This window comes from Salvia hispanica, chromosome 4, assembly GCF_029641045.1.
Source record: "Salvia hispanica isolate PSC_SH4W2 chromosome 4, Shi_PSC_v1, whole genome shotgun sequence".
Taxonomy (NCBI): Eukaryota; Viridiplantae; Streptophyta; class Magnoliopsida; order Lamiales; family Lamiaceae; genus Salvia; species Salvia hispanica.
Window position 1 is genome coordinate 25,980,071 of NC_142695.1, and position 15,992 is coordinate 25,996,062.

Below are 15,992 nucleotides of genomic sequence, written 5' to 3' on the forward strand. Positions count from 1 at the left end.
GTCGGCTCCGGCGAATTTGTTTGGCATCGTCCCAGATTTGTACATTATTTGGCGTAGTGGAGTTGATTTTATCATCTGGGGCGGCTTTCTGGTTAGGGTTCAAGCGTGATTCGAACAAGCTAACAGTAGTTGATCACGAATCTGGGGGAAATTTGTTTAAGTGAACACAGACTTGTTTTTTGTGTTTGTGAGAAACATTTGGTGGTATTATTTGCCATTTGGGTTTACATTGCGGTCTCAATTTCAACTATTTCCAGTATTTTTGAAACGATTTCGGTGCATTTGGTTTGTGTTTTTGTTGTTTCTTGTCATTGATTCGAAAGTTTCAAGTAAAGAGTTTTTTTTTTGTCCATTATCAGCAAGATTGTCACTTGCCTTGCACGAGGGTTTGTCCATAAACCTCATTTTGTTTTTGGCGGTTAATGTTTTTGTATTCGAATAGGTGTGTATAAAAGGTGTCTTTTATACGGTACAAATTACAGTTTCTTGTTGTTGTTTGCTCTGAATTAGTCTCGTTTCATGTCTAATCAATTGCTACATTATTTAACTGATACTCTGTAATCCTTCTTGAATAGGTAAGTTGAATTTTGGGAAAATGGCGAAGCAGGGTAAGACTTTGAAGCAGCAAGCAATCCAAGATGCAAGTGAGTACAAAATTAATTGGATCAGAGAAAGTAATTTTCATTGTTTTAGTATGTGTTGGCTTCGTAGCTGTGTTATGTGTATGGTGTATTTTTTTTTTGTAAAATTTTGCTGAATAATATGTAGAATTGTGGAATGGTATTTGCATATCTGAATACATTATTCGACTAATAAACTATAGTATAGTGTCTACCAAATTATTTGATGATTGGGTACATTATATGCTTGTTTGTGATGTGTAGCATCATTTTATGCTTGTTTAGCTACATTGTCTTTGGTAATATAAAAAGGTGCATTTTCAGCTTGATTAGGTACATCATCTGGAAAATTGAATTCTTTGATGTAATGTATACATTGTTCAATTGATATGTTGCATTTACCTTATAAATATAGAGTTTGAAATGTTTATCTACACTGTACAATGTGTATCTACATTTTAGAATTTTTTAGCTACATTATTGAGGATACTCAATTCTTGTATGTACAGTGTACATTGTTTAAGTCATAAGCTGCATTCATCTTGGAAAACTAAGTGTTGTGACGTTTTCTACATTTTATACTTGTTAGGCTACATAATATAGCCAGCACCATTTTTTACTTGTGTAGCTACTTCATCTACCCCGTATGATTGTATCTGCTTTTGTATAATGTCTCTCTACATTTTATAATTATTTGGTTACATCATATTGGAGACTCAATTCTTGTATGTAATCTGTACATTATTTAAGTCAGAAACTGCATTCATCTAGGAAAACTAAGTGTTGTGACGTTTTCTACATTTTATACTTGTTTGGCTACATTATCTACATAACTCAATAAAGTACATTGTTCACTTAGTAAGCTACATTTGCAAGCTAAAATAAAGTTTGACTATTATGCTACAACATCTATTGTTTGTGTTCATTTTTTGGCAGATTAACTACATTATATTATGCAATACATTATACGGATGAATACCTTACATTATATCTGTAGTACATAAAAGCATCTATTATTTACATCATGGCTCAATATCTGATTTGTGTGTACATGATTTGACTGAAGTAATCACTAAATCTTTATTCAATGTGAATAGGTTCAAAGAGGGCAAGAGTTGATGAATCTGACGACTTTGTCGACCCACCAGGGGAGATCCAACAACAGCCACAGAAGCGAAATAAGAAGGACAATGTACTCTATTTCAGGAGGACATCAGAAGAGTTTGTGAAGATGATTAAGAAATTGAACCCGAGATAAATCCAAGTTGTCCACGAAATAGGGTTCGGGGGAATCCTGCACTTCAATATCACACATATTCCAGGCGATTTAGCACACTGGATTCTATCTGTGTTCAACAAAGCTCGGTGTAGAATTAATTTCTCTGAAGATGAGTCCCTTCACATTGGTGAGGACGATGTGCATCTAACAATTGGGTTCCCAAAGGGTCATCTATACATTGAACGACCGAAGCAGCAGTATAACTTTGTGTTTATGGACTCAGTGGCACACCGGTTAAAAAAGACCCAATATATGTGTACCCCAGGAGAGTTGGAGGAGCTGATGTTGATGGATGTAGATGGTGGTCCCAAGTTCAAGAAGCTGTTCATGTTAATTATGGAGAATGCAATTATCGAGACGCCCGGAGACTCATTATGCAAGACAAATGCATTCAGTCTTGGAAAATGCATTCAACAACTGGAAAGAGGGGGAAAGTGTTTCATTCACCGGGCAAACCAGCTTACTGGTGGTAAGTAATGTACTAATAATATAGTGTACTACATTTTAATTACGTTCAGACCCTAATTCATGATTCTTTTTTTGGTTTCTTCATAGTGCTGCTATGTGGATAGAGTTGTTCACTGCAGACGTAAGGTGATTCGTGCCTGGCCAACCATAAAAGGTTGGACAAGGGAAACACTCCATAAACGGCAAGTAGAAGAAGTAAACCACGATATGTTTGGATTGTTGGAACATATATACTAAAAAGCATTTTTTGAGTTTTTGAATTTGATAAATTGCTTGTATATTGTAAACACTCTTCATTTAATGAGAATAATAAATGTTTTCTTCACACTGTGTATTTTACTTTAATGGGTATTGACCGTATTTAATTATATATTAAATTATATAATTAAAACGCCGGAAAGTAAAATCAGTCTAAGTCTTCTACATTGAAGGTTGGGTCGTGGAACAGGTCATCACAGTAGGTGGCCCAACCGGTACCTTGTAGAAGTAAAACTTTTTCACAACCTAGATAGGCTTTGGCTACCAATCGTGAAAGGTTGCAGTGTCCATCCGAAAGTCGTCTTTACCTTGAGAAAGTGTAATACCCGCTCGTTTTCTTTTGAAGTTGAGTTGTAAAGGTTCACCAACTTGGAAATTTTCGTCACTCTCTTCTTATGATGAAATAAATAAGAACTCGTTAATTTGCGTTACTAAGTGCCGATTAGATGCAAAATAAAAAATATGTTCGATACACATCTAACGAAGAAGAATGTGAAGAATTTTCTTTCTAGCTAAGAAAGTGCAACTACTTTCCAAATTACACTTTAGCTTACTTAATTAAGTACACGTGAGTTTAAGAAAAAGGAAATGAGAATGCTAGTACACAAATTTACAAGTATGGGCTAAAAGGCTAAGAACTAAGGCCGACTCTTTTACTACACGTTGGGCCTCTTCTTTTCCGAGCCCGAGCCGCACACCACCGCGACCCCACCCGGTCAGCCGGTGAGCCAAGGCAGCGAGCCTACCTCTCGGGACAGTTGGGTGGCAGCAAGTTGTCTCTTTCTCCTACAAAAGACAAACAAGTATATTAGATGCAAGGGGAACAAGAGGGAAATTGAGGAGTACTAAAGCAGCCAACAGATTTCACTTAAGGAAGATGACAATGATACCTTTGTTAGAGTAGACCAAAACACTTGCCAAAAGAGGCAAGAACAGCTGCAACTTTTGACCCCTCAACAAGCCCCTGCAAAAAGGAGAAGAAAGACAACAAATGGCATGAATGCATAGTCCTTATGTCCTTAGAATACCACCAATTCTCAGTTAAAGAGTACTGCATGAGGATCACTAAAGGTGAGATTTTCTGCCACATAGCAACAAATGGTACAGCAGCCATTTAAGGCTCAAGAGTACACCAAAGCTCGGCCTATAAAGGCCCCTCCACACCACACACCAACTCCTTTCACACACACTTCAAAATTCAGCAAAAACAGAGAGTTAGAGGGTAGAGCAAGTAGTGAGCAGCAGCAATTCAGCCACTCCTTCGATTTCCAGAGGTAATACACCTCCACCCTCCTCCCAATCAAAATTTCATGTTAGCATGTAGTAAATAAAGCACAAGCATGTTAAGAGCACCACCACTTCAGATCTTAACAGCATGATAGGATAATGGAAGAACAATGAAACCTTTAACACTCCCCTGCCTTGTTTCGAATGCCATGCTTAGGATAAGAAAATTTAGAGCCTTAACACATAGATGAAACAAGGGAAACTCAGAGAACAACATGCTAAGTGTTAAATCCACAAAGAAAATTCTAGCTTTACTTGGAATGCTTCATCCACAACTTTTTCATAGTAGCCGACAGTGAGTTCAAATCAAGGTGCTAGCTTCACAATTCGATAAGCAAAACCACAACCCAAATAGGGGTGCTACTGTCTCCTAACATATCTACTAACTTAAGAAAATAAAAGAAAAGAAAGTGAGGATAAGGAAGAGAGGTCAAGCACTTAGCTACTGCCCGACGAAGCGGTGTGGCTCACGAGTGGTGGTCGCAGCAAGCACGCCGGCGAACCGGATGCCGATAGCATAGACCGCTATTCCGCGCAGCAGCCTCACGCTGCGACGGCTGAGATAGCCGCAGGCAGAGCCGCAGCTTGACGGAGAGCCGGATGGCGAGACGGGCAGAGCCTGCAGAGGCCAAAACAGAAGCTGCCTCGCACGGTAACACCTCCGGCGACGGCTCTAAGATACCCTGGAGTGGCGCCAAGCGACGCCGCAGGCGGCATGCCCTGCTCGTCGGACGGCCGAGGACGAGGCGGCGGTGGATGGCGGCGATTCGCCGAGAGGGAAGGGAGAATTGGAGTTAGGGTTTGTGTATAATTGGGGGTTTTGTGTTCGATGAGGTAGAGAGAGGAGGGGAAGGCATCGACCTAGCCGGCGATGCACAGGGGGACGCTGATCGGAGCAGCCGGCGGCGGTAGACGAGGAGGCGCCGCCGAGCTCTCTCTCGATTTAGGGTTTCGAATGTGGAATTTGAGAATGGGAATGTGGGGAAGGGAAGACCGAGGGATGTAGGAGGGTTTTGGGCCTTCCTTCATCTCTTTCTTTAGTTGTTGGGCCTCCCAAATTTTATCAGCTGGGCCTTTAATTTTTTTTGTGTTGGGCTATCAACTAAATAAAGTATTGGACTAGGAATTTAATTAAATCATGGCTTTCCTATACTATGGATTTAATAATTAATAGTCCGTAAGTAAATTTCCACAAAGATAAGTCTAATTTTCCGGAATATAGTATAAGTGCCCTAACGATTGAAATTTAAGAAAACACGGTACGCTAACGGTGAATAGACCTCGAGCTTATTTTTGTACTTGAATAAATAGCATAGGAGGTAGCACCCTCTAGCTAAGCGAATAATTTTCCCAATTTAATTAAATCTACTGATTTAATTAATATTCAAGAATTCTAGAACTCTTCTAGAAAATTTAGAGGAAGAATAAAATGATCACGCACTTAGGATGCATTCATGTTTAAGCTTAATGGATATCTCAGAAATCTAATTAAGTATCTTTTTTGTTTTCCTAAAGGGACGTCTTCGAACGTCATCTAAGACCAAGTTAAGGAAATTTCGGAAGGAGCTTTAGCTTTTGAGGTGGGCATTCTTTTAAAACATGTTTTTAGTATGAAAATGTGATTCTTTGCTCAAGTATGTTGTCATGCCATGTTTTGTTTTATGATTACCTATCTGCTTGGCTATGCCAATTCAAGTTAAATCGAATTCGGGTCCCAGTAGGGCCGCAAACCCTACTCGGACTAGTGTACACATAAGGGGACCGTGAGCTAACAAAAGGGGTTGGCCGGTCCAGTGACCGTCGTGGAATGTGGCCACATTCCCGGTTCACACAAGGTTCAGATATGGTATATCTATGTTACGTGATTGCACAATCAAAATCTTTACTAAAGGAAAAGTATTTTAGTGACTCGGGTCTTTTAAAGTAAAACCCCGTGATCACTCAACTGTGGCATTGACAATTAAAGATAGAACTATTTTGGCAATGTGCCCACTGAGTATATCAAATACTCAGCCCTGCATGTTATTTTCAAATGTGCAGGTTGAACGTGGACGAGCAGGCGAAGGTGTTGGGACAAGCATATTAAATAAGTAGTTAGGTAGCCCAAAGTAGCATGTCTTCATACGTGCTATTTTGTCTTGGACTCTTCCGCTGCAAAACTTAGAATTATGTACTAGCAAGCTTTGAACTTAGTCTTGATACTCTGAACACGTTTTGACTATGTACCCATATGCCTTTGATACTGTTGATTTAAGTGATTTCATCCTTTCTATGTTGTCCCTTGATTATTGAGAATTGTTTAGTCGCGAAATAGCCACGCTCACTAGCACTAGGGAGTTGTGGTCGTGACAGAGTGGTATCAGAGCCAGGTTCTTTCGTTCTGGACCCAAGAACCTTCTTTCAAGCCTTAGTCTAGAATGATAGCACTAGGCTAGAACATGACTTAAATGGAAAGTTAAAGGACCCAACACCTCGACTCGTCACGTTCAACCGCAGCAAAAGAGGTAATTACCTTTTTATTTCTTGAAAAAGTCTTTTTTCAAAAAGGGGATAATAATGTTTTAAGTCATGGAAAAACTATACAATCTCTTTGAAGAAAATGTGTCTTTCATGAAACATTGTGAGTGCTTTTGAACACTAAGTGTAATGTGCTATGCATGACCAGCTATGTGATCTTGGACTTATGGTGATAGTGTTGATAACTCACATCTGGGACTATGCATGCAAACCTAGAACGCCTAAGGAGGTACATTAGGCTAGAGTATCTATGATCGAATAGTCGTGAATGACAACTCTTACACCGCTTCCAAGAGCGATGAAATCAACGGAAAGATGCAAGATAGGGCGAACCCCTAACTTGTCTTGAAAATAGAACTTTAAATGCGAACTACGGCGTACTGTATTACGACCTTTACGTTTAAAAGGAGGAAGAACGTCCAAAATTCTGAGGGCCCACGTGTCACTCAAACGAATGCTAATACGATCTACCCCTATCAGGGAAAACCCTAACGGTTTTTCGATACGACGGCTAGTACTATATATTTCACTATGCATATTACTTCTATACTTTATTTTCTCTTTTTGCGTTTTTGAGAGCCCATTCTTACGTACAGATGGCACGACAGCGCTACACCCATCGTAGGCCGCTCCGAGCTGGCGCGGATTCCGAGGCAGTGGTTCGCTATTTCCGGTCCTACCGCCGCTGCCATGGGGATACGCTGGCAGAGTTCGTAGCTCACTACGCGAAGTTATGGGACGAGGCCAACTATCATGGGGTGAAGCCCTACGAGGGTATCATGAGGCTCGTCGGTTTGTTTCCTGGGGAGTGGCAGAGCTGGATGACGGCCACTGCCGAGTTGTACACGTCGTCCCCGCCTCCCACGTATGAGCCTATCGGGGATATGCCCGGTTTCCTGAGCGCGGTCTCAGCAGGGTGCTTCCACTTCGGTGATGGGCCCCCACCAGAGACGCAGGCGCCCGGAAGCGAGAAATTCTGCAGGTTGCCACCCTTGGCCCTCATGCGGGGTGCAGGCGGAGTATTCGAGGAGGGACAGTCGTCTCGAGCTCCCGCCCGCGAGAAGGGCCGAGTAGAGGTTACGCCCGACTCGAGTGATGAGACCGGGTCTATGGGGAGCAGCGCGGCGGATGAGGATGACGACAAGAACTCAGAGGAGGAGGGCGTAGATGACGATGAGGTCAGTGAGGAGGACTCCGAGGGAGAGGACCCGGATGAGGAGCCCGAGGAGGTTTTGGAGTGGAGCGAGATGAGGGAGGATGGTCCCGCTGAGGAGGAGCCACAGATTGGCGGCCTCGCTGACTTGGGGATGGAGTTCATTCCCCCTCCACCGGCCGGACCACCACCAGAGATACCCCCACCTCCAGTGGAGCCCCACCCGGAGGTACTACAGCTGGTCCTCCACCCGGTGGATTTGGCTTCCTTCAATGAGCTGTACAACCGTACATGGCGGATGCGCAGGGAGTTGGCCGTCGGGACCGACATTCCCTTTGCACCAGTATCAGCCCCAGGGCCACTAGAGCCTGTGGCAGTGCCGGAGCACCCCGAGGAGCCGGTGCCTCCGATCGAGACGTCCCATCAGGGGACTAGTCATGGCGACCCGACGTGGATCAGCAGCGACTCTGAGCAGGACTGATTGGGTAGGCCTCAGGCGTGTTTATCGTAGTAGCTTAGCATCATGTTTTCTCCTTCCATGTATCGAACCTTTTAGGAGTTTCTTATTTTCCTTATTGCCCTCACATGTATCAGATTGTAAGTCCTCGCTAGAGGCAATTTTCTTCGATTATGATATGTGATGTTTCTTGGCTACGTTACTTGCCCTTGATATTATTGCTCCTTGTGTTCAAGAAAATGGTGCATTTAATGAATCCAATGCATAAGATTATGACTTTCGATGAGTATAAATCCATGTTAACCTTGTTATCCTTAGAACAGAATGCCACCAAGGAGACGTGCCGGACGGCCAAGAAGGAATGGCGAGGTGCCACAAAGTGTACCACGAGGAAATGGAGCGGAAAGAGGGATGACCCCACCACCTCCTCCGCCGCCTCCACCTCCACAGGAGCGGCGAGTAGAGGAACTTTTTCTGAGACAAAACCCTCCGGTTTTCAATGGTTTAGGGGACCCAGTTGTAGCTGAAAACTGGATACGCGCCATGGAACGTATCTTCAACTTCCTGCACTGCAACGATCAGGAACGCTTGACTTGTGTGACCTTCCAACTGACAGGATCAGCTGATTTCTGGTGGGAGGCACGAAAGAAAATTTTGACCCCGGAACAACTGGCTCAGATGACTTGGGATGAGTTCAAAACTGGAATGTATGACAAGTACATCCCAAAGAGTTATCGTAAGGCCAAGGAAGTGGAATTCTATAATCTGAAACAAGGGCGAATGTCCGTTACTGAGTATGACAGAATGTTCTGCGACATGTCTCGCTATGCGCCTGACCAAGTCAATACTGATGAGAAGATGACTGAGAAGTTTTGTGCCGGTCTGAGGTACGAAATAAGGATGGCCTTGGCAAGTCTTGGAGGGTTGTCGTACCCCGAATCACTGAGTCGAGCCTTGGACATCGAGGCAGCCATGCCCAAAGAGAGGTCAACTGTACTTGTTGCCGCAGCACCACCTCAACAACAGCAAAACTTCCGAGAGAAAAGGAGGTGGGATGGAGATCGTGCTCCAAATGAAATTAAGAGACCACAACTTGCTCTGAAGCCACCGCAGAATGGTGGAAGGCAAACTGCTCCAAATCAGATGATGGAGTACCGACCTAGAGCCCCTCCCTGTGCTAAGTGCTCGAAGAATCATCATGGGGAGTGCAAAGCTGGGACTGATAGGTGCTTCTACTGTGGCAAGGGTGGACATTTCTCCAGGGAATGCCCGGATAGGAACGCTGGAGTCAGAGGGAGACAGAACTATCAAGGGCAGCGTCCACAACTACGGGCACTTCAAGCTGAGCCGAAGGGAAAAGCGGCCCTACCCCAAGCTCCACAACACCAGCGGCAGTTACGGCAAAGGCTTCCCTCTCAGGCCAGAGCTTTTGCACTGAGACAGGGGCAGCCTAAGACGGAGCCAGGGAACCAGGAGCAGGGCAATCTGGCAGGTATGAGAACTCTCCTCAACATACCTATTGCCATTTTGTTTGATACTGGTGCATCACACTCGTTCATATCAGCACCTTGTGTGGATACCTTAGAACTGCCTACTGATGAAGTAAAACATAAGATGAGGGTGTCCTCACCCGTAGGAGGCCTTATAGACATCACACGAACTTGCTCAAACGTAGAATTCACTATGGGAAACCTTAAGTTAGTGGCTCACAATTTGCATGTGATGTTGATGTGGAGCGTCGACATCATATTGGGAATGGATTGGTTAGCCGAAAACTACGCTACCATTCTTTGTAAGGAAAGACAGATCTCGCTGCAATACCCAGGAAAGGAACCCACAATCTTCCACGGAATCTCCATGAGGCGACGAAAGTCCATAATTTCTGCACTACAAGCAACCACTATGATAAGGAAAGGATACCCTGCATACCTCGTTTACCTGAATGGAGAAGAGAAAGAGGACCGTAAGATTGAAGATGTAGCAGTGGTACGAGAATTCCCAGATGTCTTCCCAGACGCACTACCTGGATTGCCGCCAGACAGGCAATTAGAATTCACAATTGATCTCGAACCAGGATCGGCCCCAGTATCGAAGGCACCATACAAAATGGCGCCTAAAGAGTTAGAAGAACTCAAGATACAGTTACAGGAACTACTAGACCTAGGCTTCATCCGACCCAGTGTGTCACCATGGGGCGCACCAGTGCTCTTCGTAAAGAAGAAGGACGGAACACTGAGAATGTGTATCGACTACCGAGAGTTGAACAAGCTGACGCTCAAAAACAAGTACCCTCTACCGAGGATTGACGACCTGTTTGACCAACTTCGAGGGGCTGGTGTATTCTCGAAAATGGACTTGAGATCAGGCTATCACCAACTGAAAGTCCGACATGACGATGTACCCAAGACAGCATTCCGCACCAGATACGGCCATTACGAATTCACTGTAATGCCTTTCGGGCTTACAAATGCCCTGGCAGTGTTCATGGACTTAATGAACCGCGTGTTCCACCCATACTTGGACAAGTTCGTCCTAGTCTTTATAGATGATGTACTCATCTACTCGAAGAACGAGAAGGAACACGAGGAACATTTGAGAACCACCTTAGAGACGTTGAGAGCCGAGAAACTCTATGCTAAGTTTAGCAAGTGTGAGTTCTGGCTCAACGAGGTGAATTTCCTCGGACACATAGTAACGGCAGATGGGATCCGAGTGGACCCTGCAAAGGTGGAGGCAGTACAACGTTGGCAGTCACCGACCACACCGAGTGAAATTCGAAGTTTCTTAGGTTTGGCTGGATATTATCGGAGGTTCATTGAAGGATTTTCTAAAATAGCCAGACCACTGACTCAACAGCTCAAGAAAGGAGCTAAGGTCAATTGGACGCCGGAGTGCGAAGCAAGTTTCCAACTATTAAAAGAAAAGTTGACCACCGCACCAGTCCTAGCCGTACCAGCACCAGAAGCAGGCTATGTAGTATACACCGATGCTTCAAAGGTCGGACTTGGATGCGTATTGATGCAAAATGGCAAGGTGATTGCATACGCGTCACGCCAACTCAGGCCACACGAGCTAAATTACCCCACTCATGATCTGGAACTAGCAGCAGTAGTACATGCCTTGAAGATTTGGAGACATCACCTCTACGGAGTTCGATGTGAGATCTTCACGGACCACAAGAGCCTTAAGTACCTTTTCGAGCAGAAGGATTTGAATATGCGAAAACGTAGATGGCTCGAATTAGTCAAGGATTATGACTGTGGTATAAATTACCACCCAGGCAAGGCGAATGTAGTGGCAGATGCCTTGAGCAGGAAAACTACCCCCCAAGTGGCCACCTTTCTTACACAAAATGAGGAACTCATACGGGAATTCGCTAAGATGCGATTGGAGGTAGTGAGAGCACCAGAGATGGTGGAAATTAGGATCGCCACTCTAAAGATTGAGCCAGACTTAAGAGTCAAAATTGTTGAGGCTCAAAGGAGTGATGAAGCATTAGAGAAAATTCGACTTAAAGTAAGGACGGGAAAGGAGGGGAGTTATCGCGAAGAGGTGGATAACGCTCTCACGTTTGAAGGGAGATTATGTGTGCCCAATGACGAGACTCTCAGGAATGAGATCATGAGCGAAGCTCACGAAACACCCTATACTGCCCACCCAGGAGGTACGAAAATGTATCAAGATATGAAGAAACAGTTTTGGTGGGATGGCATGAAGAGGAACATAGCGTCGTTTGTAGAAAGGTGCTTAGCATGCCAACAAGTGAAGGCTCTACATCAACGACCCTATGGGAAATTGCAACCCCTAGAAATTCCCGAGTGGAAATGGGAACACATTGCGATGGACTTCGTGACAGGATTGCCAAAGTCACAACGAGGGAATACTGCTATTTGGGTGATTATAGATCGCCTCACCAAGAGCGCCCACTTTGTACCAGTTCGTATCACTTACGGATCGGACAAGTTAGCTCAGATCTATGTGCAAGAGATCATACGGTTACATGGAATACCGGTGACGATCACATCAGACCGTGACCCAAAATTTACTTCTAGGTTTTGGATAAGCCTGCAGCAAGAGCTAGGCACCAGGTTGAATTTCAGTACGGCATTCCATCCACAGACTGATGGGCAGTCTGAGAGGACAATCCAAACCTTAGAAGATATGTTGAGGGCCGTAGTGCTCGACCGCGGAGGAAAATGGGAGCCAGTATTGCCACTTATAGAGTTTGCTTACAACAACAGTTATCAGGCAACTATAAACATGGCCCCATATGAAGCACTGTATGGGAGGAAATGTAGATCACCACTTTACTGGGATGAAGTCGGTGAGAGAAAGTCGCTCGGACCGGACTCTATAGAGGAAATGATAGAGATCGTCCGCCAGATCCGGGAGAGAATCAAGGAAGCTCAAGATAGGCAAAAGTCTTACGCAGATGCTCGCCGAACCGATCTGCAGTTCAAGGCGGGAGACAAAGTTTTTCTGAAGGTATCCCCGTCTAAAGGAATTACGAGATTTGGCGTCAAGGGCAAGCTAAGACCACGTTTCATCGGACCCTACGAGATTCTAGAAGAAGTCGGTCCTGTGGCGTACAGATTGGCACTCCCGCCGAGTTTTGGGAACGTGCACAATGTTTTTCACGTGTCTCAATTGAGGAAATATGTGTTCGACCCAAAACATATAATCCACCAAGAGGAGATGGTTTTGGAACCAGACTTAAGCTATAAAGAGAAGCCAGAGGCAATCTTGGATAGGAAGGTCAAGGAATTGAGGAATAAATCAATTGTAACGGTGAAAGTTCTATGGAAACATCATAGTCACGAGGAAGCTACGTGGGAATTGGAAGATCAGATGAAAGAAAAGTACCCAGAGCTCTTTGAGTAACTTAAGCGAAATTTCGGGACGAAATTTTCGTTAAGGAGGGTAGAATGTAATACCCGCTCGTTTTCTTTTGAAGTTGAGTTGTAAAGGTTCACCAACTTGGAAATTTTCGTCACTCTCTTCTTATGATGAAATAAATAAGAACTCGTTAATTTGCGTTACTAAGTGCCGATTAGATGCAAAATAAAAATATGTTCGATACACATCTAACGAAGAAGAATGTGAAGAATTTTCTTTCTAGCTAAGAAAGTGCAACTACTTTCCAAATTACACTTTAGCTTACTTAATTAAGTACACGTGAGTTTAAGAAAAAGGAAATGAGAATGCTAGTACACAAATTTACAAGTATGGGCTAAAAGGCTAAGAACTAAGGCCGACTCTTTTACTACACGTTGGGCCTCTTCTTTTCCGAGCCCGAGCCGCACACCACCGCGACCCCACCCGGTCAGCCGGTGAGCCAAGGCAGCGAGCCTACCTCCCGGGACAGTTGGGTGGCAGCAAGTTGTCTCTTTCTCCTACAAAAGACAAACAAGTATATTAGATGCAAGGGGAACAAGAGGGAAATTGAGGAGTACTAAAGCAGCCAACAGATTTCACTTAAGGAAGATGACAATGATACCTTTGTTAGAGTAGACCAAAACACTTGCCAAAAGAGGCAAGAACAGCTGCAACTTTTGACCCCTCAACAAGCCCCTGCAAAAAGGAGAAGAAAGACAACAAATGGCATGAATGCATAGTCCTTATGTCCTTAGAATACCACCAATTCTCAGTTAAAGAGTGCTGCATGAGGATCACTAAAGGTGAGATTTTCTGCCACATAGCAACAAATGGTACAACAGCCATTTAAGGCTCAAGAGTACACCAAAGCTCGGCCTATAAAGGCCCCTCCACACCACACACCAACTCCTTTCACACACACTTCAAAATTCAGCAAAAACAGAGAGTTAGAGGGTAGAGCAAGTAGTGAGCAGCAGCAAGTCAGCCACTCCTTCGATTTCCAGAGGTAATACACCTCCACCCTCCTCCCAATCAAAATTTCATGTCAGTATGTAGTAAATAAAGCACAAGCATGTTAAGAGCACCACCACTTCAGATCTTAACAGCATGATAGGATAATGGAAGAACAATGAAACCTTTAACACTCCCCTGCCTTGTTTCGAATGCCATGCTTAGGATAAGAAAATTTAGAGCCTTAACACATAGATGAAACAAGGGAAACTCAGAGAACAACATGCTAAGTGTTAAATCCACAAAGAAAATGCTAGCTTTACTTGGAATGCTTCATCCACAACTTTTTCATAGTAGCCGACAGTGAGTTCAAATCAAGGTGCTAGCTTCACAATTCGATAAGCAAAACCACAACCCAAATAGGGGTGCTACTGCCTCCTAACATATCTACTAACTTAAGAAAATAAAAGAAAAGAAAGTGAGGATAAGGAAGAGAGGTCAAGCACTTAGCTACTGCCCGACGAAGCGGTGTGGCTCACGAGCGGTGGTGGCAGCAAGCACGCCGGCGAACCGGATGCCGATAGCATAGACCGCTATTCCGCGCAGCAGCCTCACGCTGCGACGGCTGAGATAGCCGCAGGCAGAGCCGCAGCTTGACGGAGAGCCGGATGGCGAGACGGGCAGAGCCTGCAGAGGCCAAAACAGAAGCTGCCACGCACGGTAACACCTCCGGCGACGGCTCTAAGATACCCTGGAGCGGCGCCAAGCGACGCCGCAGGCGGCATGCCCTGCTCGTCGGACGGCCGAGGACGAGGCGACGGTGGATGGCGGGGATTCGCCGAGAGGGAAGGGAGAATTGGAGTTAGGGTTTGTGTATAATTGGGGGTTTTGTGTTCGATGAGGTAGAGAGAGGAGGGGAAGGCATCGACCTAGCCGGCGATGCACAGGGGGACGCTGATCGGAGCAGCCGGCGGCGGTAGACGAGGAGGCGCTGCCGAGCTCTCTCTCGATTTAGGGTTTCGAATGTGGAATTTGAGAATGGGAATGTGAGGAAGGGAAGACCGAGGGATGTAGGAGGGTTTTGGGCCTTCCCTCATCTTTTTCTTTAGTTGTTGGGCCTCCCAAATTTTATCAGCTGGGCCTTTAATTTTTTTTGTGTTGGGCTATCAACTAAATAAAGTATTGGACTAGGAATTTAATTAAATCATGGCTTTCCTATACTACGGATTTAATAATTAATAGTCCGTAAGTAAATTTCCACAAAGATAAGTCTAATTTTCCGGAATATAGTATAAGTGCCCTAACGATTGAAATTTAAGAAAACACGGTACGCTAACGGTGAATAGACCTCGAGCTTATTTTTGTACTTGAATAAATAGCATAGGAGGTAGCACCCTCTAGCTAAGCGAATAATTTTCCCAATTTAATTAAATCTACTGATTTAATTAATATTCAAGAATTCTAGAACTCTTCTAGAATATTTAGAGGAAGAATAAAATGATCACGCACTTAGGATGCATTCATGTTTAAGCTTAATGGATATCTCAGAAATCTAATTAAGTATCATTTTATTTCCTAAAGGGACGTCTTCGAACGTCATCTAAGACCAAGTTAAGGAAATTTCAGAAGGAGCTTTAGCTTTTGAGGTGGGCATTCTTTTAAAACGTGTTTTTAGTATGAAAATGTGATTCTTTGCTCAAGTATGTTGTCATGCCATGTTTTGTTTTATGATTACCTATCTGCTTGGCTATGCCAATTCAAGTTAAATCGAATTCGGGTCCCAGAGGGCCGCAAACCCTACTCGGACTAGTGTACACATAAGGGGACCGTGAGCTAACAAAAGGGGTTGGCCGATCCAGTGACCGTCGTGGAATGTGGCCACATTCCCGGTTCACACAAGGTTCAGATATGGTATATCTATGTTACGTGATTGCGCAATCAAATTCTTTACTAAAGGAAAAGTATTTTAGTGACTCGGGTCTTTTAAAGTAAAACCCCGTGATCACTCAACTGTGGCATTGACAATTAAAGATAGAACTATTTTGGCAATGTGCCCACTGAGTATATCAAATACTCAGCCCTGCATGTTATTTTCAAATGTGCAGGTTGAACGTGGACGAGCAGGCG

The 15,992-nt window shown here is 44.2% G+C and overlaps 1 protein-coding gene and 2 long non-coding RNA genes across 3 annotated transcripts; 1 reads left to right on the top strand and 2 right to left on the bottom strand.

Moving 5' to 3' along the window:
• Positions 1 to 3,152: 3,152 nt before the first annotated feature.
• Positions 3,153 to 3,867, bottom strand: LOC148927553 (uncharacterized). Its single transcript, XR_016137593.1, has 2 exons — positions 3,516 to 3,867; positions 3,153 to 3,411 (listed from the first exon to the last, which is right to left on the bottom strand). It is a non-coding gene; the product is annotated as an uncharacterized LOC148927553 (long non-coding RNA).
• A 4,583-nt stretch (positions 3,868 to 8,450) lies between these two features.
• On the top strand, positions 8,451 to 12,396 carry LOC148927554 (uncharacterized). Its single transcript, XM_089056644.1, has 5 exons — positions 8,451 to 9,531; positions 9,955 to 10,203; positions 10,423 to 11,324; positions 12,117 to 12,245; positions 12,316 to 12,396. Exons 1-5 carry the CDS (start codon positions 8,451 to 8,453, stop codon positions 12,394 to 12,396), a joined length of 2,442 nt encoding a protein of 813 aa, XP_088912770.1.
• Positions 12,397 to 13,173: 777 nt separating this feature from the next.
• On the bottom strand, positions 13,174 to 13,928 carry LOC148927555 (uncharacterized). Its single transcript, XR_016129117.1, has 2 exons — positions 13,537 to 13,928; positions 13,174 to 13,432 (listed from the first exon to the last, which is right to left on the bottom strand). It is a non-coding gene; the product is annotated as an uncharacterized LOC148927555 (long non-coding RNA).
• Between the last annotated feature and the right edge of the window lie 2,064 nt (positions 13,929 to 15,992).